The sequence below is a fragment of the Canis lupus genome, chromosome 5 (genome assembly GCF_003254725.2).
Source record: "Canis lupus dingo isolate Sandy chromosome 5, ASM325472v2, whole genome shotgun sequence".
Lineage (NCBI taxonomy): Eukaryota > Metazoa > Chordata > Mammalia > Carnivora > Canidae > Canis > Canis lupus.
The window spans coordinates 16,102,531-16,125,016 of record NC_064247.1 but is presented as its reverse complement, the minus strand read 5'-3'; the positions used below and the strand labels follow the sequence as shown (position 1 = coordinate 16,125,016).

The following is a 22,486-nucleotide window of genomic DNA, read 5'->3' as shown; positions in this document are numbered from 1 at the left end:
TTGCATGTGTATTTGGTGCCACGTATTATATTAATGGCTGTAAGCACATGTCTCCTTTAAACGTTTCTGATGAGTCAAAAGCATTATAATCCCAAACTTATTGAGGAGGAAACTGGGGCTTGCAGAGATCAACATCCAAGACTTCACAGCTATCAAGTGGCAGAGCTGGGATTTGAACCCATGTCTGTCTGGTTCTAAAGACTAAGCTCTTAGTCACGCAGTTTCAGTGGACCTATTTAGTGAGTGTTCAGTGAAGATCTACTGAGTTATCATTGGAAACTGGGGATCAACGGTGTAGACACTCCCCAACAGAAGCCAATCACAAATGTCCAGCTTGACACTTGGATGCTTTTTATGATGTATGTCCCTTTCTTCTATTTGGCTAAAGTGGGGATTAGGGTCAGTTTGCCTTCTGAGAGTTCACAGAAGTATGAGGTCTTGTGAACAGGGTGGAGTCAACATTTTCTTGAGCGTGCATTGACACAAGCCTTGAAATTGGCTTTGAGGCCTTGCAATGGCAAGTCTTCCCATTGCTAGCTCTGCAAGTGGGTGAGGGGAGCGTTGGTGGTGGTGAGTGTTTGAGATGGAGTAAGGGCTGGCTAGGTATGGCTTGCCCCCCACAATCCCAAGGGTGACTCACACGCCCGGGGCCTGAAGGTTCTTCCCCACCTTCCTATGCCCTTTCAACTGAAGTCAGCTTGGGCAGAGGGAGAAGGCTGAGGGTGAATGAAGAAGGAAAGGGCAGAGCAGCTGCGGGGACGTGCAAGGGGACTAGCGGGGGGTCGGTTACCTAGAACAGGAGGCCTGTGTAGACACAGCAGGAGGCAGAGTGGAGGAAGTTTCTAGAGAAAATTGGGAGCACCTGTGCCCCACCCCAGTGCCCATTCCCAGCTCATCAACATTGTCAGACTGTCACAGGTGCTCCTTCTGGCTCCTCGGGTCTGTGTAGAGTGATTCCAGCTGCTACAGAAGGGCGGTCAGACCCTCCGACCCACAGAGGGGCCATGCCGTGCTCAGCCCTCCCATTCCGCCTGCCCTCGGGCCGCAAATGCCCCTGGCCTTGCTCCTCCTGTCCTGCTGACCCTGGCATGGCTGGGCAGGTCACTGGGGAGCATGGGGCTGGGATGCAAGGGGGCGTTTGCGACAGAGAAAGCATGTCAGGAAAAGGCCATGTAAGGAGCCCACGCATGTGAGGGGGTATGAGACGGCACAGCTGGAGGACAGCTGTCGGCTGGGGCTGGTGGCAGGGTAGAGGCTGGGTGAGGAAGCGCTGAGAGACACCGAGTCACAGGCAGCGGGGAGGGGGGTGCGGTGAGTGGGAAAATATGACCTGAGGTGTCTGTGAGACAGAGTAGATGTGAGAGAGGCGTGTGCGTGTGCCTTGCTGTGGAAGGAAGCAAAGAAGGATGACGAGGCGGCTGCAAATAGGGCGAGGGCAGGAGGGGACAAGGGCCAGATTCCGCCCACAGGTGATGGGAGAGGTAAGAAGCTCCTGGGGAAGAGGGCGCCAGGTGTTCGCACCACCGTGTGTGTGTGTGTGTGTGTGTGTGTGTGTGTGTGTGTGTATGTGTGTGTGTGTGTGTGTGTGTGTGTGTGTCGCACACGGATTTACAAAACGGGCTTCCTCTGAGTATCTCCGGGTGCTGTATAGCCGGGCCGAGCTGTGTAGACAGCACAGAAAAAGCGCAGGGCCGCGAGCTGGGCCGACTTGCCCAGGATCCCTCCAGGACACCGGGGACAGCCTGCTGTGACCCGAGGCTCCCCGCACAGCCCACCTCCTGCCCGCCCGGTCGCCCGTGTCCCCCTCATCCCACAAGCCGGGCGCCACAGAGCCACAGCCACGCTTGTTTGGTGCAGTCCCTTAGCTTCGGGAAGAAAGAGCAAAGAACAAAAAGAAAAAAAAAGCCTCCGGGTTTGGGTTTCTGCGTGCTGCGGACGGTGGGGAGGAAAGGATCAAATTCCAGGGACGGCTGCTGAAGGGCCTGCTAGTCCTCTCACCTCACGCAGGCAGAATTAGCGAAGTTCTCCCGGGCTGAGGGATGTAGATTGATTGCCTGGTTTTATTAAGGACAAAGTGCTTTTTGATAGTGTGAGGGAAGCGGTTCCCCAGGGCGGGGATTCCGGCGCCCGGAGCTCCGCGAGCATCGATCGCCGGGGCTTCCCCGTCTAGTGCTGAGCTGAACGCGGGCTTTGGCAGGCGATAAAGCAGCTCTGATTCCTGGCGGGGGGACCCCACACCGGGCGCTGGGGACCGACAGCCAACGTGTACGCCTTTGCTGGCTCACTGGGTGCCAGTCACCATACTGGCTGCTTTACACGTGTTATCGGACTCACTCTTGACACAGGACATGATAGGAAAGGCGCTACGATGACTCATTTTCTCTATCCAGGAAACGTATGTGGACGCCAAGCAAACCCACGGAGGTCACAAGGATTACAACATGGCACCAGGATTCGCCCTTGGCTTTGGTCTGGTGCTAACACACCGGCCCTTACCTCTGTCCTCCGCGGCCCGTGCTCCATTTCCTGACACAGAGCCCGATGGACACTGTTCCTCTGACACGATTTGGTTGGGGGGAGCGTTATACAGACCCTTAAGACTCTAAAGGGATGGGATTCTCTGGTAGGAATACCTGTGTGTGACTGAATGGAATTTGGGGATATTTTGGGCTTCTGAGGCCATGAGGCCAGCTCTGTGTCTCGGGATTTAGAAGCCATAGAGCACTGAGTGATGAGTTTTGTTGTTCTTTTGGCTTTCTCCCCAGATACCTTCCCTTTCCCATGATCAGTTATTCAAACAGCCTGGTGGGGTGGGTGGGCTGGAAAGGAACCTCTAGCACAGGGAAGAAGCTGGAGCCTAGACAGGTGAGGTGACTTGGCCAAGGTCATGGGGTTCTGAGCCCCCCACCTGAGGGTCCCGAGTGCACCTCTGACCAGGAAGGCTCCCTCCCTGCCTCCCACTCACAGATGGAACAGGGGCAGCTGGGCAGGGAGGCAAGGTGAGTGTGGGGACAGGCCCCAGCCTGTGTGGAGGGCTAGGACCACGCGGGAGCAGGACTCACTTTTGACGGTGAGGAACATGGACTTGCTGATGTCGGTGCCCACGCCGTTGCTGGCCTGGCAGAGGTAGTAGCCCATGTCCTCTTCCAGGACGTGGCGGATCAGCAGCGAGCTGTTGGCCAGGATCTGGGTGCGGCCGGTGAGGGGCACTGGGTGGTACTGCTGCGGGCTCCCGCTCCCTGGAAGGAGGCAGCTGTTAAGGGGCTGGCGCCCAGGCTAGCAAGCAAGCTGGGTCAGGTTCAACAGCCCCAAGGATGCCCCCATGTCCTTCTCTTGCTGACCTAGGGCCATTTTACAGCATTTCCCAGGTACTCCTCTGGGCGACAGGGAGAGACTTGCAGAGGTCTGGCCCTGCCCCAGCTCTCAAGTCAGGAGATGGAGTTGGGGGCCTCAGCTCAACACCTGCCTTGGCCCTGAGCTTTGGGGCCGAATTTGGAGAGAAAGGGTTGTCTTTAGGCCACTTGGCCACAGGCAAAGGCAAGATGGAACCCTAAAATGGCAGTTGCCTGGTCTTGGACAGCCAAGACCAGGGAAAGAGGGAAGCCATTCTCCAAGGGGGGCTTTATGGTACCATTTCCTCATTCCCCCAGCGTCAGTGATGGGTAAGGTCTATGACAAGAGGTTGGCATGGGACTCAGATACCAAATATATCCTTGGGATGATGCTAGATTCCAAGAAGGACCATAGTCCCAGAATAGGTTGACTGGTCCCAGAATAGAAACAGGGGCCAAGGAGATTCTGGGACCCCAAGCAGGGTGGGCAGGGCTGGAGAAAGCAGACAGGGAAGGACATAGGTCAATTTGTGGGGACTAGAGGAAATTTGGAGTCGGCCTGATAGCTGTCCCCAGTCCGCAGACCGTCGAGGGTGGCCGAGCATACTTTCCAGAGCAAGTATAGCTCAAAGTCCTGTGAAAGCTCAGAAAGGGCTCCCACCCAGGGCTAGGAGCTGTGCATAGGAAAACAGGCCCAAGCCCCATCCACTTCCTTCTCCCTGACTGTGCTTGGAGACGCTGGCTGGCCAGGGGCTCACCCTTGGCATGCTTCCACATGACCTTGGGCGGGGGGTAGCCATCCACTGAGCAGTTGAGCACGCCAGCTTTGCCGTAGATGCCGTCCTGGTTGTTGGGCTGCACCACAAATCGAGGCGGCACTGCAGAGAGAGGGAAAGTAGTGAGAAACAGATCACCTAACAGGTCTTCCGTGGTCTCTAACCCTCCATTCTGTGCCAGCCCCACCTGGACCACAGGCAAGTTTGCAACACCTAACTCTGAAACTCGAGATGCTGAGGGCTTCTGTTGAGTACTGGGAGTTCTGCGTCCCAGCTCCGACCCTGGCAATGATCAACTGAATGGGGTCTTCTCCTCTCAGGGCCTGCGTGTCCTGGCCTGGAAACTAAGACATTTGAACTGCTTGATTTTGATGTCCCCCTCCCCTGCATTGGAGCCAATGTTCCCTCAGCCCATGATTCAAACCCCTAATCTAGGGAGACGGTTAGCAGCGGACAGAGCCTTCCTCCTCCACCACTGGGCTCTCTGCTCACCACGCACGATGAGCTGGCGCTCCCGGCTCACAGTGGCCGCTGCGTTGCTGGCGATGCACGTGTAGTTGCCGTTGTGCTTAAGGGAGACGCTGGAGATCTGCAGGGAGCTCATGAATTCCTTGCTCTCGATGGTCACGCCCGAGCCTGAGATGATCACCTGTCCGTCCTTCCTCCAGGTGATGCGGATGGGCATGTCCCCCGAGGACACCACGCAGGGGATATAGAGCAGCTGGCCGATGGAGGCAGGTGGGAACTCAAAGGGCTGGATTAGAGGGGGCACTGGGGAGGCAAGGGGAGTGCTGCCGTCAGGCCCCCCACGCGCCCCAGCCTGGCCAGCAGCCCTCCTCATTACCTCACCTCCGGGCTCCTCCTGCCCTTGGGGATGTAAGTAGAGCTCCCCAAGGCCACTAATGCCTTGTTCTATATATTCTCATGGGGTGCCACTGGCCCTTGGCTCTCATCCCCTTGCCCACCCAGGCCTGGACCCACTGTCTCTGTGTCGGGCGTTGGCTGGCCTGCATTAATCCTGACCCTCAGATTTGTCCTGGTGATAAATCATATGCTTCCTGAGTCCCATCTGCTGGTGGACACGGGTCGGCTTTCACTCTCACTCCTCTGCTGCTCCTCGACGATGGCCCAGTGCCACTTTCTCATCCCAAAGATACATCAGCTCTCTGGGGCCTGGGATTGATGGGAATGCTGTGCCTCAAATGTTGGGGGTCAGAAGAAGGTCGGTATGAGCCTGTCCCCAGCTCACACCCCACAGCTGTGCCTCTAAAAGCCGGGGTGCTATCTCCTGGTCTCCTTCTGTTGAGGTCCCATCACCTGCCCCAGCCCTATCCATTGTTGTCAAGTGTTAGCACACTGAATCCTCGCGCCCAGTAATGTGATGTAGCTTAACCACCTCCAGTGTGCAGGTGAGGAAACTGAGGCTCAGAATGGAGAAGTCATTTGCCCTCGGTCTTCCAGCTCCTAAGAGGTAACAGTGGGATTTTGAGACTTGGTCTCCCTGTTCTCAGAATCCGTGCTTCCTCCCTTATGCTGCCCAGGAGCCTCTCTGAGAAAGCTTCAGACACACCCAGCCCAATGGCCCTTTTGTGTCATCAGTGAGCTCCCCTTCGTGGCAGGGAGGAGCAGAGAGGGAGTCTTGTTCTTTGTGAGACAACCAGTTTGCTGTTCTTCGGGCTGAGCGGGATCCACGCAGCCTCCCTCCCCCCGGAGATCCAGCCCGCCCCACAGCCCACATCTCTGGGCCCTGGGGGGCCTGTCTGGAGCCTGAGCCTCTGTGACAGGGATCCTCCTTTCTCAGCTCTGGCTAGGGCATCAGCCATTATCTTTATGATAACTCAATTAGGCCACAGTGACTTCCCCAGCAAGTGGGGGGAGAAGAGAGAGGAGACAGACAATTAGCTTAACAAGGATGAGCACCCAGTAGATGAGATCTCCTTTCCTCAGTCAAATAATTAAATTACAAGGCTGTCCACAGTCCTCTGGCCTTCTCCCAGGCTCTAGCTACCCCTCCCACCCCCGGGAAGCCTCCTGCTTTTCACCCTAGGCCCACCCACGGTGGCCACCAACAGGGGCGAGCCCTGAGGGAGAGGATGGGTGGCATCCTATGTACGCCCAGGCCCTCTCTGCACCCCAAGGATTTTCAGGGCTCAGCAGGGAGCTTCCCCAGCAGAGTGGGAGGGTGTGGGCATAGAATAACCCTTGGCAGCCTTTTGGATCCCTTGGAAAGTTCTTGATCAAGAGCCTAGGTCCAGAGGAAGTGACATTTAGGAGGGAGAGGATGAGCCATCCCCTTTAGCAGGGTGTTTAACTGACAGTGTCACCTCCCACCTTATTCTTTATCTTGCCATGGGGGCTCCATCAGACACCAGGAACACTCACCGCTCCCAGACTCAGCCCTCAGTGCCTAGGTGAACACAGCTGGGTATTTATCCTTCTTATTCCTGCTGCGTGTGCTTCACCAAGGGCCTAAATCCAGGTCCAAAGTCCAGCCAGGTTTTCTGGGCTCTGGCCATCGTCTGGATCTCCCCATCCCAATCTCTGGCTCTCTACTCTCCTGTTTGGGGCCCCAGGGTTCTGGGTGGTTTGCTGGGCCTCAGGGATCTCCACAGGAGATTTCTCTGGAACCCTAACTCTAATAATGGCCCAGAGTCCATTGTTGAGATTTCCCAGAGGTTCTGCTATTGGGTTCTGTGGATCTCCCTCCCCAACCCCACCGTCCTCCGGCTTGTCTGGGTACCTAGATCAGACCAAGGCTTCTGGCCTCCTTGGACTTTTTATTGGAACTGTTGCAGAGACCCAGATCTGCCTCTAGTTTGTTTCTTTAGGCCAAACAGAACCAGGCCTGGTCTAGTTCTCCTTCCCACAGAGGCCGGAAGCTAGAGCCCGCAGACCTCATGGCAAATGCCCTCTCATCCTTTCAGATCCTGCTTCAGTACTAGCTCTCCCATGAGGCCCGCACTCCTCCCACAGCACCTGGTACACACCTTCCTCATGATACCTGTCACAGGGTGGAAGGGTGGCGGTTGGCCTCATCACCTTCCATGGGAGACTGTAGGGCAGTCACTAGGACTTAACTGGCAAACTGCAGGAGCCTAATAAATGCCTGTTGGGTGAGTAAATGAATGAGCTTATTTTTGGATACTATTTCCTTGGGTCATCTCAGCAGCTTAACTGTCAGGTGGGCAAGGGGTAAGGAGAACACAGGATGGGGGTCCCTCCAGAAAAAGAGGAACATTCTATGCTGTTCCTCAAGATACTGTATTTATGCTATTGGGTTTAGGAGCTAGGAGCACCTTGGTCGTTCCTGGGGGGTCAGGCCCTTGTTACCATAGCCCCAGAATTGGCTCCTAGGCACACCTGAGCATGATGAAGGGGCGACTCAAGGCAGTGATGACAGGCTGCAAAGGAGGATGTGTGGGCAAAGCAAGGAGCTGGGAGGTTCTCCCAAAGAGGAGAGGGCTGAGGGGCTGTCAAGTCTGAAGGACCATGCCCTGGGGATGGACGGTCAAGTGCTCCATTTCCATTGAGAACAAGAGAGCAAAAGATTAAAATTAGGCAGGGAGATTTAGCTCAAGCTAGGAGAAGACTGTCTCTCTCAGTAAGAAGGGATTTGGATAATAGAACAAGTTACTAAGGCAGGTTAATTCATTAATTAACTAATTCATCTAATATTTATGAAATGCCTAGTCTGCGAAGGCATTATTATGCTCCGTGTGGGCTGGAGAAAGTAGAAACATGCTTAAAATACAGATAGAACCCCCAGGAGCTCATCATTTGCTAGAGAAGGTAAGAGATTTCCCTTAACGATTATTGGACAAGCGCCACCTGAATATACAGATGCTGAACTCTGAGCAGTGAGACGTATCATCTGGCCGGGTGACCACAGCCTCATGGAGGAGGTGGCTTGGACAGAGCTAAGGATAGAGCTAAAGGACACACTCACTGTAGAAAGTACATGGGGTGAGAGAGAGGGAAAAGGCTGAGCCATGAGGCAGAGGCCAACCAGGGCCTGTCACTCCCTTCTGGATTTTGGGAATAACATGGATGGCTACTGAGAACCACTGAAGGAGACGGTGGCCAATATCCATCGGCAGGGGGTCGGGGTGGGGGTGGGCTGTGTGTCAGACATTTGCCCAGTTTGGCCAGAGCTCTCAAGAACACAACTGTCCTGTGGGAGGTGGATGGCCAGACAACTCGCCAGAGATCCAGGGCAGGCTCCTGGCGCCCCTGTCCACCTTCTGGCCCTGCTGTATGAAGGCTGGCAGGGCAGGTGGGATGCTGTGGTTGAGAAGTGCCCCCTTAGGAACTCTCTGGTGGGAGTGCTAGGGGCCAGAGCTGCTCATGGAATTTCTTGACTCCAGGCTACTGTTCAGATAAACCCCATAGCTGCAGGCACAGCAGGAGGGGGAGGGAAGTTTGGGGATCCTGGCTCCTTCACAGGCTGAGTACCAGGAGGAGCCCTGTGAGCGAGAGGCTCTGAGAAGCAGGGTGTGGGGGCTCCGTGATGGGCATGTGGGCAGCTGCCCAGATGTGGGGCTGCTTCCTGACCCGTGAGTCAGCAACGTCTTCCCTAAAGCTGCGAGGTTCATGTGAGCTAATTGGATGTGTGTGTGTCCATTTCCACCTCCAGGAAAGCCATTCTCGGCGGCGCCGTGAGTTCTCAGCGGCCACCTCCATCATGGGGATGACCAGGGACTTCTTGGGTGTCGATTGCACGAAGGGCCCCTTCTTGCATTTTCCCAGCACCCAGCCTGAATGTAGGGGCACAGAGGCCATGTAACCCACGGTCCTGTCTCCGGAAGCCCTGCCCTGGCCACAGTCATCTTTGGTGAGAGGGCAGCTCTGCTCTGAGGGAGGCGGGGTGGGAGCAAAGTGCTACTGTGGCCAAGAGGCCAGAGGCCAGAGTGGCTGGGAATGCACAGTGGTTGTGGCAGTCTAGGAGGTGTCCGGCCACCAGAAAGCCTTTATGGTCACCTGCTTGGGAGTGTTGCACGGTACAAGAGTGTGCTGACCGCCAGCCCAGACCATAAACACTTTATGGTGTCTCTCATCATCTCTCATTGAGACTGAGCCTTTTCATTGATTGCACTTGCGGGGGGGGGGGGGGGGCAGGTGTTGGAGCATCAGCATGTAGGTGGGGAGAGCGCCATGCCCAGGAGCTGGGTTCTAGACTCTACCTTCCATGCACCTCACCTCTGACCTGAGCCTCAGTTTCCTCATCTGAAAACTGGAGGAATTGGACCAAATAATCTCTAAAGCCTCTAATATATTAGGAAAAATAATAACTGCCTTATATATATATATATGTATATATATATATATATATATATATATATATATATTTTTTTTTTTTTTTTTTTTTACACAATCCTCTCTTCTCAGGAAGGCTTTCCCTGACCACTTTATTTAAAATCACAGCCACTCTCCCCTCCTCTTGGCACTCTCATCCCTGCTCCCTATTTGACATGGGGTATCTTTTATATATTCTATGCATTATCCATTTGCTCACCAGAAGGGAAGCTCCCTGAGGGCAGGGGTTTTTGTCTGTCTTGAGCGGAGCTGTATTTGTAAGATAGTGCCCAGAATATAGAGGGTGTGCAATAAATGTCACTGAATGAATTAGTAGATACTGCTCCACCTCACTGTCCCCATCATCCCCGTGACCACAATCATCATCTTGAGCCCCGTCTGTTTACCCAAAAGGAAGCTTGTTCCCATATGCTAGGGCCCCTCTGCTGGGGAATAGAGCTTCTGGCAGGAGCTTTCTTGGGGACCCCCTCTCCCAAGTACAACTGGGCTATCTGCCCCTATGGAACCTGTTGTATCCCCTTCCTCTGGATTCTGGTGGGTCTCTTCCAAATCTTTACCTCTGCTGATGGCAGGCGACTAGCTTTTTCCTAAGCTCCAATCTATGATCACAGAAACCCCCAGTCCATTCACTAGGGTGGAAACGACCCTCCTCCAAAGGCTCCAAGCACATGGCAGGCACTGGTTTGGGCGGCCAGGGAAAGACAGTGGGTGGGTGGGGAGTGTGGGCATCCGGGAGCGAGTGTATGTGTGTCCTCTTCCACTTGTTCTCCACAGGGACCTGGCACAGCCTCCCAGTCCCGGCCTTGCTGAACTTGGGCAGAGAGCCCCTCCTGTCCTTGTTTTGGCTCCAGAGGCCCGTAGAGGCTCAGATGTGGGGATGGAGATGTTCTCTCACTGAGCTAAAGCCAAGGAGCCCCAGTTGCAGCCTGCCTTCTTAGTTAATTAAACATTCAGCCCGCATGCCCAGAGATGCTTTTATGCTACATTATTTTTCAGCTACAGGGGGCCCTAAAGACATCAAATCTAGGTTGGATCTACGTGCCCTCCTCTTAGCATCCTGCCAAGGATGTCTCTGGACGCCCAGAGATGAGCACTTGCCTTCCTTGCAGCCCTGCTCTCCCCTGCCAGTCAGGGTCACATGCACCGAAGCCCAAGCAGCCCACAAAGCATCCCCCCCCCGCCCCGTCTCCCCTCAGCCCTCCCAACTTGCTGGGCCACTGCAGGCTCACTTGGGCAATGTTTCATATGGTACCACCTGCAGCCCCCTTTTGTGGCTCAGGAATGATGTCTTACAGGAGGGTAGGGACAGAGCCAACATTTATGCACATGTGACTGCCAGCACGCGTGTGTGCCCAAGCACAACGGGGGACAGCTTATTAGCATCTGTGTATTTGTTGCATGGACATGCACATAGTATGTACCAATGAGGACATGCATGTGCATTCACACACATAGGGCTCTGCACATGTGTGTGCATGTGTGTCTGGTGTGTTCTGCTCTAAGCTCAGTGTTTGAAAAATTCATCAGAAGATAAGCAGCCCCAGAAGGAATGGAGTGAGCAGTTGTTTTTCCAGCTCATGGAGCAGCATGGGTTTTTGCCCCTTCCTGTCCATGAACGCATGGCCCCCCAGAGAGATGGGGTGGGGTGGGATGTGCTTCTAATCGATCCCCAGCATCTAGGGCCCTATCTCACCTCCACCCTGCCCTTTCCTATACTCCAGGTCTCTGCTCTGATCCCCTGAGTGGGACGCATGTCCCAACCAGATGATAGCAGTGGGCTCAGCGGTGCTGCCTCTGGACCTGGCCCTCCTCGCCCAGAGTCAGGGCCCTATTCCACGCCCAGGGGCACCTCCTCCACCCTCCTCCTTGAGTAGCTCTTGGAACAGCACATCAGCTAATCAAGCAGTGTGCTCATAATCAGCTCTGATGGGTTCTTCTGCAAAAGTGCATTCTAATGAGGTGGGGAGAGGGAGTCAGGGAGTGGGAGGATGAAGGACCTGAGCTTTCAGAGCGGCCGGGCCACGGGGTCGCAGAGCCCCTCATGCAGATGCTGCTTCTTGGTCTGGAGAGAAAACAAGTGACCACAGTCCTTCTAGGGCTGGATTTTCAGACCCTGAGGGCGGGGAGAAGAGGGGATGTGTGCACATGTGCCTCTACCCTGTACACACACAGGCCGTCTGATGAAGCCAGGCTTTGTGCTGGGTGTGGGAAACACACATGCCTGGTGCATGGGCTCTGCCCTCTAGCATCTCGTGCGTGTGCGCGCGCGTGCACACACACACACACACACACACACACACACACACACACTCCCCCTTTCCTCTTGTCGCTCAGCACAATCACAACAGGCCCAGAGAGTCGCTGAGACGGAATGCATCAGATTCAATTCATTAGGACTGATCACTCCCTGAATGGGGTTGAATAATTGATGAGCAGAAGCAGCTTTCTGGATGTTCTGCGTACTCCGAGGCTTGCTAGAGCCTTTTTTTTTTTTTTTTTTTTTTAAGCCAACAAAACCTGGCCAAATGCTCACTGGTGCGGGCGGGCGAAGGGAGGGGAACAAAGGTTAGATGTTTTAATATGTGATGTTTACAATGTAAACTCTCGGTCCACTGCTTGTAACGGAAATGGATATGGGCAGCCCTTGACGCTGGGAGGGGGTAGGCGGGCTGTGCCTTGTTCCACGGCGGCCAAGCTTGGGGATGTGGCCTGGGGGTTGTGAGGCTCCTGCTGGGGCATGGGGCCCCAGGGTGGGGAGGTGCGGGGTCAGAGGCCTTAGGCTCGGGAGGGGGCCAGGGTGCCCCTCAGCCCAGCTTGGGTGTGGTGGCAGGAGGCAGGGAGGCTGATGCTGTTAGGGTCTCCTGTCACCCCCCACCCCAGGCTTGAAATGGCCAGCTCCACAGTTGTTGGGGATCAAAGTGAGGCCTCCCTGCAAGCCACTCCAACCTGGACTGCTGTTTCAGCTCAAGAAACACTCACTGTCTGGCACTGTGACAGGTGGTGGATGCACAAGGATAGGTGTGACACGGCATCGTCTGGGCATCGATGGGATGAGCCCGGGGAACAAGGGGCAGGGGAGAGAAGTAGCCACCCCGCCTTTGGCTGCTACTGTGCAGTGGCCTGGCTGTCCACCAGCCCTTAGCACCTGGATGTGCCACTATCACCACAACCCAATGCTGCTTCGGTCTCCCCAAGCTGTCCCTTCTCCCAGACTTCCCTCTTCCTGTCAACAAAGCCTCTCTTCCATCTTGCTTCAGGAGTCTGGGACTCACTGGGGCCTTCCCCTGTACCAGGGCCCCTTCATAGGCCTGGACCCTCTGCTGTTTCTTTCTGCCTATGCCCCCCTCAGTGGGGGGGGGGTGTCGTGTCAGGCCAGCTTTCCTCTCCTGGTGCATGTTGTCCCCAGGGGTACGGAGGGGGCCTCCCCTCCTCGCTGCCCTGGGGTGACACAGATGCCCAGGTGACAGGGGCTCTCAGCCTTCTCAGGGACTTTGTCTCTCTTCCTGCTCTCAGGGGGTCCCAGAGGCCTCTTTCCTTATTCTTCCCAGCCTGCCTGTCACCCAGCTCTGGATTAGAGCCCAGGGCCTGGAGTGAGGCAGGCCCAGGAAACATTCTGTCTCCAGATGACAATTTCCTTATTTTTAATTTTTTTTATTTTTTTGTGCCTCTCAGCCTTTCTGCCTTGGAAATTGGGGATAAAATGGTACCTGCCTTAGGTAAGGGGATAGTGCTGGGGTTAAATGAAACCAAGCATGTAGAGCATCCAGCCACAGGGACTGGTGCATGGTGGGCCCACCACAGTGCTATTTGTTTTATTATGACAATGATTACAGCCTGGTACTAGAGACCAGGATGGTGGCTTGTGACCACAGCCCTCTTTCCTCCCTCAGGGAGCCCCAGGCTGACCTCTCCATGCGCCCAGAGCCTCAGGCTCTCCCATGGGTTTAACCCACTCAGGCCTTTACCCATTATGGCCATTAGTGACCTCCCAACCCAGCCAGGCCTAGCAGGCCCCACTTCCTATCCTGCCCCAGAGCAACTGGGCCACCCTGCTCCCACTCACTTCCTCAGAAAGTCTCCAGGCCTGGCAGGTCCAAAGAACATATTTGGGAGGGAGCTTTGCGCATCCACACAGCCCTAGAACCAAGGGGATAGCCGTCATTGCTCACACGTTCATTGATTTCTTTAGTTCTACTCATTCATTCATTGAATCCTCCGGCATTTACAGAATGGCTACCATGTACCAGGCACTGTGCTAAGAACCCCTGTGTTTACCCACATACCCCCCAGGTCAGCATGAAGGTCCTGGTCCAGAGGAGGATTTTGTAGGCAGTACTCTGTAGACCTCAAATAGCATTAGCAGGTGGAAGGGAGTCAGGGCACCCAGTATGGGCTCCCTCCACCCAGCCTCCTGCTGCTTCGTCTCTCCTGGCAATTGCCTCTTGCCCCCTCCTGTTGGCCTCTGGTGGCTTCCTGCTGACGTCATGGGGCTTCCCACCATCTCTGACCTGGGCCTCTTGCCCAGAGGGTGACCTGCCTCCTCTGTGTGTGGCACTGGGCCCTCGTGCCTCTTGGATCCCTGCACACTGTCCTGCGGCCTGTAGAGGGAACCAGATGCAGAGGAACCCATGGCCTTCTTTGTCTGCCTTCATTCGGCCCCCCTGCTGCCTTTCTCCTAAACACCAGGTCAGGACCCTCTCTTCCTTGGCCTTCCACTCATTCAGGACTGCCTGCTGCTGTTGTCTGAGCAGCCAGCTGGGGAGAGAGCCATAGTCCCGGGCCACCAGGTGGGCTCTGGTTCTGAGGGAGGCCTACCTTTGACAGCCACGTGGACGCTCTGGCTGATGGACAGCTGGGGCTGGATCAGGACACTGCACAGGTACTCCCCTTCATCCATGCCCTTCTGTACATCCGTCAGCTTCAAGGTCCCATTCTCAAATACCACCTGGCGGTGGTTGTCGGGCAGCAGCAAGGCATCCTTATACCACTTGATGGAGTAGTAGGGGTAGCCAATGACCCTACAGTTGATGAGGGTGTCCCGTCCGGCGACAGCTGTGATGTTCCTCATCGCCCGGATGCTGGGGGGGCCTGGGCAGGAGTCAGGAGGGAGGAGGAGCAGAGGAGGGACAAGCGGTGCTGTGAGCCAGGGACAGCCAGGAGCTGCCCTGTGACTCTCTTCTCAGTTGCTTGGCTCTGAAACTATCAGGGGATGGAAATTCAGTGGGCAGGGGCATAGGGGTGGGGGGAGGCCTTTATTGCAAGGCTAAAGGCAAAGGCTGGAGCTGGTCTCTCCAGGACTCCCTGTTACTAGCTTCAAGTAATTGCAAACAGACATGTTCTGTTCCTGCCTGGGGCAAGAATCCACCCCCCTAATGAGGTGAGTGGGGTATGTGAACCTCCTAAGAAGTGACTGGGATTTGGGAGGGCGAGTCCTCATTTACAAGGAGATTAAGATTTGGGGGTTACAACGGAAATGTGGAGATTTTGTTATTTTCATTCAACTTGCATATAATGGTCTTGTACAAAAAGGATCTCACATACATTAAATATTTAAAAGACGGTAGAGGAAGGTCTTCAGTGGATAAGCTGATGATTTTCTTCCAAAAAGGTAAGTGCGTTTTGTGGGTCCCTGAGAAGGGGCCCTAAAAGGGGGATGTTGATCATGCTGTGTATGTGTGTGGGGGGGTATCTTCAGCTGGCTTGCTAGGCAGGTGGCCATGTGGGAGTGGTACAGGGGGCTCAGAGGCCACCAGGCAGGGACAGTGCTGGAATGGGAACAATTTTCTCTTTACATCTAGCGAGAAGCTCCAGGCTTCAGGTTCCCTACCCAGATGATGAGGGGTCGGGCCAGGGGGTCCCAGGAGCCTGTAGCCCTGACACTTGCAATTCAGAGAAGGCAGGAGGGTCACCAAATGAGAGGCCACCTTACTCAAGTGGGGTTGGAAAACCGGCACAGGTGAATTTAGCACGAACCCCTGCTCCCTGGCAACCATCAGTGCCCCTTGCCCCCTCCTCCTCTGCCCTTGGGTCAGGGGGCATTGGGAGAGGCAGATGAGGACCAGTCTGACCTGACAGGGCTGCTAAGAGCTTCAGAGGGGGCTCTTCTCACCACAGTGATGTGGAGAGCTGAGATACGGGGATGATCACCTGAACTGCTTCCCCCCACCCAGCCCGAGCCTCCCAGTCTTGATGGCTTGGGGCTTGGTAGGGAGGAAACTGGGGGGAAGGTAGCACCCTGGCTCCCGGCTGCTTACACCTCCTGGAGCATTTAGGGGATGGCTCAGTGGGAGGACTGGGAACACAGCTTTGATGGACACCCCTCTCAAAGGTCAAGCCTGGCCCCACTGCCCCCATCTCCATCCTTGTCCTTACAAGGCCCCGGTGGGGCTGGGGGTTGCTAGTGGAGTGCTGAGGGTAACTGGGGCCAGAGAGATTTGATGGGGAGGAATGGGGTGAAGGGGGGCAGGTCAGACTGGGAGAGAAGAAGGGGAAGGAGGAGGGGATGAGAACGCATGGGGGGGGTGAGGGGGGTGGCAAACTATACCAGACACATGCACACACAAGAAAGGATGATGGGGTTCACCGAGGGCAGGGGAAGGGGGGGAGAAAGAGAGGAGAGAGACCGCTACTAAAAGCAAAATGACAGTTAATAATAAGTACTAATCACCACGAGAATAATGGGAACCACAGAGATGGCAAAGGAACTCAAAAGCCTATTCTGATATTTAAATGTAGACAGGCACCTCTTACGTTTATTCGCGCCTGATATTCAGCACTGCCCACCGAGTTCCGCGCGGTGCACCGGTACACGCCGCCGTCGCGGATCTGGGGGCCCGTGACGTTCATGTGGCTGATGGTGGTGCCAGTCCGACATGGTGTACTGGTTGGTGCGGTGGCTCCCGTCCCGCACGATGGGCTCGTCGTCCAGGGCCCAGGTGACGGTGGGGGGCGGAGCGCCCTTGGCTGCACACATCAGCGAGAACTGCTCCCCGGGGTTGACCACCTTCTCGCTGAAGGACGAGACGATGCGGGGCGTGCCATCTGCAGGGAGCGAGGAGGCCCCGTCAGGGTCACCGAGCCACCCCCCACCCCCGGCCCCAGCAGCTGGGGAGGAGGCCAAGCAGTGGCCGTGACAATGAGATCCAACTTTCAGGGGCACCTGGGTGGCTCAGTGGTTGAGCATATGCCTTCAGTTCAGGTCGTGATCCCGGGGTCCTGGGATCGAGTCCCCCATTGGGCTCCCCGCCAGGAGCCTGCTTCTCCCTCACCTATGTCTCTGTGTCTCTCATGAATAAAAAACAAACAAACAAACAAACAAAAAAACCTTTCACATACATCGATTCAGGCGCTACCCACAGAACCCTGTGAGGTGCCCATTACTATTGCACAGGATTTATGACTCCTGGATTCGAATCCTCCCACGGCCGCTTGTGAGCTCTGTGTCTTTGGGCAAGTCACCTAACACCTCTGAGTCTTCCCATTTCTTAACTGTGGAGGATGGAGATATTGGGGTTGGTGACTAAACTATCTTCACACTGATGCTGTGAGGACAAAATTACTGCGTTTCAGATGCTTCACACAGCACTTTGTGTTTAATAAATGTCAGCTCTTGTCGACTTTTCCTTTCCTGCCTTTCTCCTCCCTGTGTCAGTAAAGACATGGGGCTCAATAATCCTGTGTGGGAGCAGGGCCGGACTGGGGGGGACCTGCAGAGTCTGGGTCCAGCTCTCATCCCCACAGGTGGGGGTGGGGGTGCGGGAGCCTTCTGAGCAAAAAGCCTCAAGTATGAGGCTTCACCGCTGCCCAGAGGCACTGGTGTGTGCGTGGCCAGAAATTAAGTCTTGGCTAACCCAATAACCCCGGACGGGACAATTAACCCTGCTGCCCCACCTTCCTCCATGGAACAGGGGGCATGCAATTATCGAGCCTGGCCATCCTACACAGGATTGTTGTAAAGGATTAAAGTACGTGGCATGCACTCTAACAAGTAAAAACTAAGACAAACGTTAAAAAAAAAAAGGAAAGTAAAAGAAAAAGTAAGGCAATGTAACATGGTTCTCCATCCACATTTCACACCAAGATGCTGATGTTATAATCCAGTCTGCCAGCCCCCAGCCCCATTTCTGGGGGGAGACCCTTACCTAAAACTAGGGGAAGGCCCGGTGCCTGGAACAGCCTGGAAGGCCTCCCAGGGTCATGACATTTGGACCCTCCTCTGCTTCCTTCCCCAAACCCTACCTTTCTGGCTGTTCCTCCCCACTCTGTGCCCATCTGCCAGCCTCATTTTCCATTTCCTCATTATCCTTGCTCTGGATTGGCCATCAACAGGCTGTCCTTTCTGAGAAAAAAATGCGCTGTGTGGGGAGCGGTCCAGCAAGAAGTCCCCGGGGATATAAGGCACCCATTTCCAACTGGCCTGTGCCTGGCTGGTGTCCCTCCTTGTTGGGAAGAGGATCTGGCTGGACAAGAGGAGGCAGGGGCTGAGGGAGGGGCAGTTCACTGGGCACTGTACTTAGGGCGAGGGGTCGGGGATGCCCAGGTCCCACCTCCCACCTCCCAAGGACCCACAGGTAGACCCACGTGGGATCCTGATAACCTGGAGGACTTGCCTGGGTTTGGTGTCTTTGTGATGACAGTGAAAAATCCTTGGAAGCAATAGGATTGCAGGGTTTTTGTTTTGTTTTGCAACAAAGGAGCGAGGGGAACACTACATTTGTTGGTAAGGATAGGGCCTCTGCTAACCCTCATTGTATCTTTGTGCAAGTAAGAAAAAGATGCCTCCTCCGTGTGGTCACCACCTGGTGCCAGGTAGATTTCAAGTCGGATTCCAGTCCTTACTCTCAGTCCCGCCCTGTGGGTTAGGCACTTGGTGCAGTGAACAACCTGCACAACCATACACAGATGTGCTAGGTGAGGAGCCTTGGGTGGTAGTAGCTTTAAAAGGATTGAGGAACAAGTGGAAACCCAGGTCTGTGATAAGAAACAGAGCCTGCTGTGAAGAGCCCTTAGTCAGGGAGAAGACTGGAAAGCCCATGGCGCTGGCGGGAAGGGCAGAGAATGGGAGAGGGACAGCCAGAAAGAGAGGGCTCAGGGAAGAAGGCTCCAGGCAGGGACTCCTGAGGGGCAGTCCCAGGGCCCCTGTGAGATTGAAAGCCCCTGAGATCTTAAAGAAGACCCCTTTCATAGTGAGGTTCTCGTAATTTTGGAGGGCAGAGGCAATACAGTGTGGTGGTTTAGAGACCTGAGTTCAGATCCTGGCTCTGACCTTGGCCAAGCTGGGTGACCTTGGGCAAGTGACTGAGCTTCAGTTATTTCCACTGCAAAATAGGGAACATTAAGAAAGAGCATCTGCCCTCTTCCTCCCCACGGAAGGATTAACTAAGGTAGGCACGTGCCTGGACCGCTGCCTGCTCCCAGGACGCAGGTGAGGGAGCCTATGCAGGGCATCTCCTCGCCAGGCTCTGGGGGTCCTGAACCCACCCCGGCGCCGGCCGCCCCCACTCACCCTCCAGCACGATGATGGCGAAGTCCTGCGCCGTCTGGGCCTTGCGGGTGGCGAAGCACTGGTAGGCACCAGAGTGGCTCTTCTGGGCCGAGGTGATGAGCAGGGTCTCGTTGCTGAGCCCGCGGATGGAGACGGCCTCGTCGGGCAGCACCAGCTCCGTGTTGCGGTACCAGCGGATGGTGAACTCCGGGGAGCCCAGCAGGGCACAGGAGAGGATGACCGTGCTGCCGATGCCGGTCTTCAGCTTCTTTGGTGTTAGGGTCACGTGAAGGGGGTCTGGGCCGGGGCAGTGGGGGAGGAGCGAGGGGACAGGCAGTGGGGAGGAAAAGGATAAAAAAAACGGCTTTTACCGTGGACTGGGGGTGGGGGTGGGGGGCTCGGGGAGGCCAGTGTGGCTGGGGGTGGGGGTGGGGGGCTCGGGGAGGCCCTGGTTCTGTCCAGACCCCTGTGGATTGCCTCTCTAGACCACAGTTTACTCATCCGTGAAATGGCAGGGTCGGGCCAGGTGATGGCTCTGCACCTCTTGTTATGACAACCTCTGCTTTCTTAATGCGCGGCCCTTGCCCGCTGGGGCTGGGGGGCTCCCTTCAGCTCAGAAGGAGAGCAGGAGCTTGACTGGCTCATCTTCTCTGTCCCCCACCCAGAAACCAGGGAGGCACCCTTGGCTCCGCCACCTCCCACCCCTCTTTCATACCCACACAGATAACTAATTGCTATCTTCTGCCGTTCTGACCGCCTTTAAATGTGCCAGGTGACTCTGCTCTTCATCCCCACCTCCCCTGCCCTGCCGCGGGTCCTCAGCTCCCAGCTTGGACCCAGGCAGTACCATCGTCCGTCCTCCCTGCATCCCTCCTTCTGTTCTCCATGCTGTGGCTGGTCACTCTCCTGCTTCGAACTGTTACAGCACCCCAAAACTTGGTGTGGCATTCAAGGCCATCAAGGACCCTGGGGACCTTCCCCTGCTTCTCAGCTATATAGTCTTCAGGCAGCAGCACCCTGTCTGTGCTTGGTGAACACCCTGGGTGACTTCGTGTCCCAGAGCTTCCGCCTAGAGTGCTCTTTTCCCGCTTTGCCTGACGCCTTCTCATCCTTCACACTGAGCTCAGGACATCTCTTCCAGGAAGACTTCCTGGACACCGCTGCCCTCCCAGGCTGGGTCAGGACCCCTCTTCTGGGCCCCCCTGTGTACAGTGGTCACCACATGAAGCACATGGTCTTTTAATCACTTCTGTGTGTCTGTCTCTCCCCCTGCATTGTGAGCACTTGAGGACAGGGCAGTGTCTCTCACCTTACATGTCTACTGCTGCCCGAGACATGTTTATTATTGTCGGGCGGGCTGGCCACCAGCCCCAGGCTGGCCTCCTTCCCCAGATCTCCAAGGGCTTGGGGTTCTCTACAGGAAGCTGAGGCCTGCAGGGGCCTAGGACCTCAGCGAGGTGGCCTGCAGCCTGGCTGGGTGGGACACAGTCAAAGCACACAGGAGTCCTTCTGCTCATGCCGGGCTCTCCCGCTCTCTCCCAGAGACCCTGCCCTGGAAATGTCAGTGCACAACGAGGCAGGTGGCATCCTGCTTGTCCGGGTCACCAGCCGGGGCTCCCAGGGCTCTACCAGCTAGCTGCTCTCATCTTGCTGCCCCATATGACTTGGCGACAAGATGGGCAGGAGGCTTGTTGGCAGAACGGGGGTGTGTGTGAAAAGCATGCTTTCCTCCATGCACCTGGTGGAGAGGGGCTGTCAGAGAGAACGGAAGGCAGAGAAAAGCTATGTGGCTTCCCCTTGAACCTGGCTGTCCAGCCAAACCCAGTGTGGGGAGGAAGGTGCGGGGCCGAGTGTCAGAGGGGATCCGCTGTAGGTATGCCGGTGGGGCAGTGCACGCAGCTGTAGGCAGTTACTTGTGGATCTGTGTGTGTGAGCCTGGATGTGAGCACGTTAAGGTGGAAGAATGTGTGTATCGGTAAGGGTGTATGAGCACCGTACGTGTGGGCCTGTGGTATGGAGAAGTGGGCATGTGACCTTTCAACACATCTACCTGCGTGTGTGTGTGCGCATCTGCTTGCCTGTAGGTACTGAGGCAGGAGCTATGAACACCAAATTACCCAGAGTCAGGTTTGGTAATTTTCCAAGGATTCGGGGGTGTGCTGCCCTCCTGACCTCAGTCCTGAGACAGTGCATGTGTGTGCGTGTATGTACGTACGCCAGGGTAAGATGAGAGAGTGTGTGTGTACTGTGTGTGAGCAGGAGGAGGGCGGGTAAGGGGCAAGGCATATCGCACGGTCCTTAGGGCAAGGAGGGGGACGTCAGCCCTGGTCCTACCTGCCTGCCTGCTGGCTGGGGCTCGGTACTCTGTGAGGATCTCCCTGTCCCCTGGGCTCTCAGCATTTTAACCTAAACATCTGTATTACGTGCTATCACTCCCAGAGTGTTTCTTGGGGCTCTTTCTGCTCTTCCAGCTTCACATGTGCTCATAGGGGGAGGACTTCTTCCCAGCACTGCAGATAAATGCACCCCAACTGTCAAGAGGCCCTTGACTACAGGGAGACTGCGCTTACACATGGGCTGAGGGCAACAAGACACCAGGCCCCAGGAGGCCAGCCAAGCAGGGGGAACATGTGAGGGTCTGCAGACCTGTAGCTCTATGCTCTTGAGACAGGTAGTGAGGGGGGAGGACGGCTTCTCTGCAGCATGGGGGTTGGATCACAGCTGGACAGCCTCCTCTCCCTGTCTGGGTTCAGTGACCCTCATGATGCCTTTCGGTACAACAGTCAATGGGGCCTCAGGCTACGTAGCTCCTCCAGGGGGTGGGATTCCCCAGGGGTCTCCAAATCCCAGCCTCACTGCTGTCAATGCAGGGAACTCAGAGAGCCAGACTCTGGATGCCACAGCTAGAAGGGAGGGGGAGATGGGGAGCCTGAGGCCGCATCACCCAAGGGAGAGGCATGGTGGGGGTCCTTCCCTGGCCCCAGCCCCTCAGCCCACATGTGAAAGCCACATGCAGGCTCCCTGGACCCCTGGAGCCCCTGAGGCACCGGGAGGGGGAGGGAACAGGCAGGACCAGTGTTGGTACCCAGCCAGTAGACCCTGGAAAGGCCACCTTGGTCATTGATGCCTGCGTCTGATCCGATTGACCAGTGTCCCTATCAATTACTGTGCAATATTCTGAATATTGCTTCTGATGGGATACAATAGGTCCTCTCTACTGGATTAACATCAGCACTACTTCCTTTAGTGCAGACACTCCTCCCCGTCACCAAGCCACGAAGCCCTGTGAGCTCGTCACTGTCACTGTCACCCCCACGACCCCTCCTGACCCTTCTGACCTCAGGAGGTAGGAAGGCCTGGGATCATCATCCCACTTTACAGAAGAGGACACTGAGGTGGTGATCATGGTCATGTGATTTGCCCAAAGTGGGTTACCCTCTGACAATGCCAGAACCAGAAAGCAGATCTTCTGATTTCAAACCCAGAGCATTTCCTCCGATGTTTGACCACCTTTCCCAACCAGGGGACTGTCCTCCCTGCCCCACCCCCGGGCTGGCCAGAAGCAGGTGCTCTCAAAGCTT

The 22,486-nt window shown here is 55.7% G+C and overlaps 1 protein-coding gene across 1 annotated transcript in view; it reads right to left on the bottom strand.

The window, feature by feature from the left end:
* The window catches only part of DSCAML1 (DS cell adhesion molecule like 1), a 344,526-nt gene that overhangs the window by 72,474 nt on the left and 249,566 nt on the right, over positions 1-22,486 (bottom strand). Inside the window, 7 exon segments of the mRNA XM_025465371.3 lie at positions 3,063-3,239; positions 4,091-4,210; positions 4,601-4,879; positions 14,237-14,509; positions 16,165-16,285; positions 16,287-16,462; positions 18,927-19,202. Of these exon segments, the coding sequence (XP_025321156.1) occupies positions 3,063-3,239; positions 4,091-4,210; positions 4,601-4,879; positions 14,237-14,509; positions 16,165-16,285; positions 16,287-16,462; positions 18,927-19,202 (1,422 nt within the window).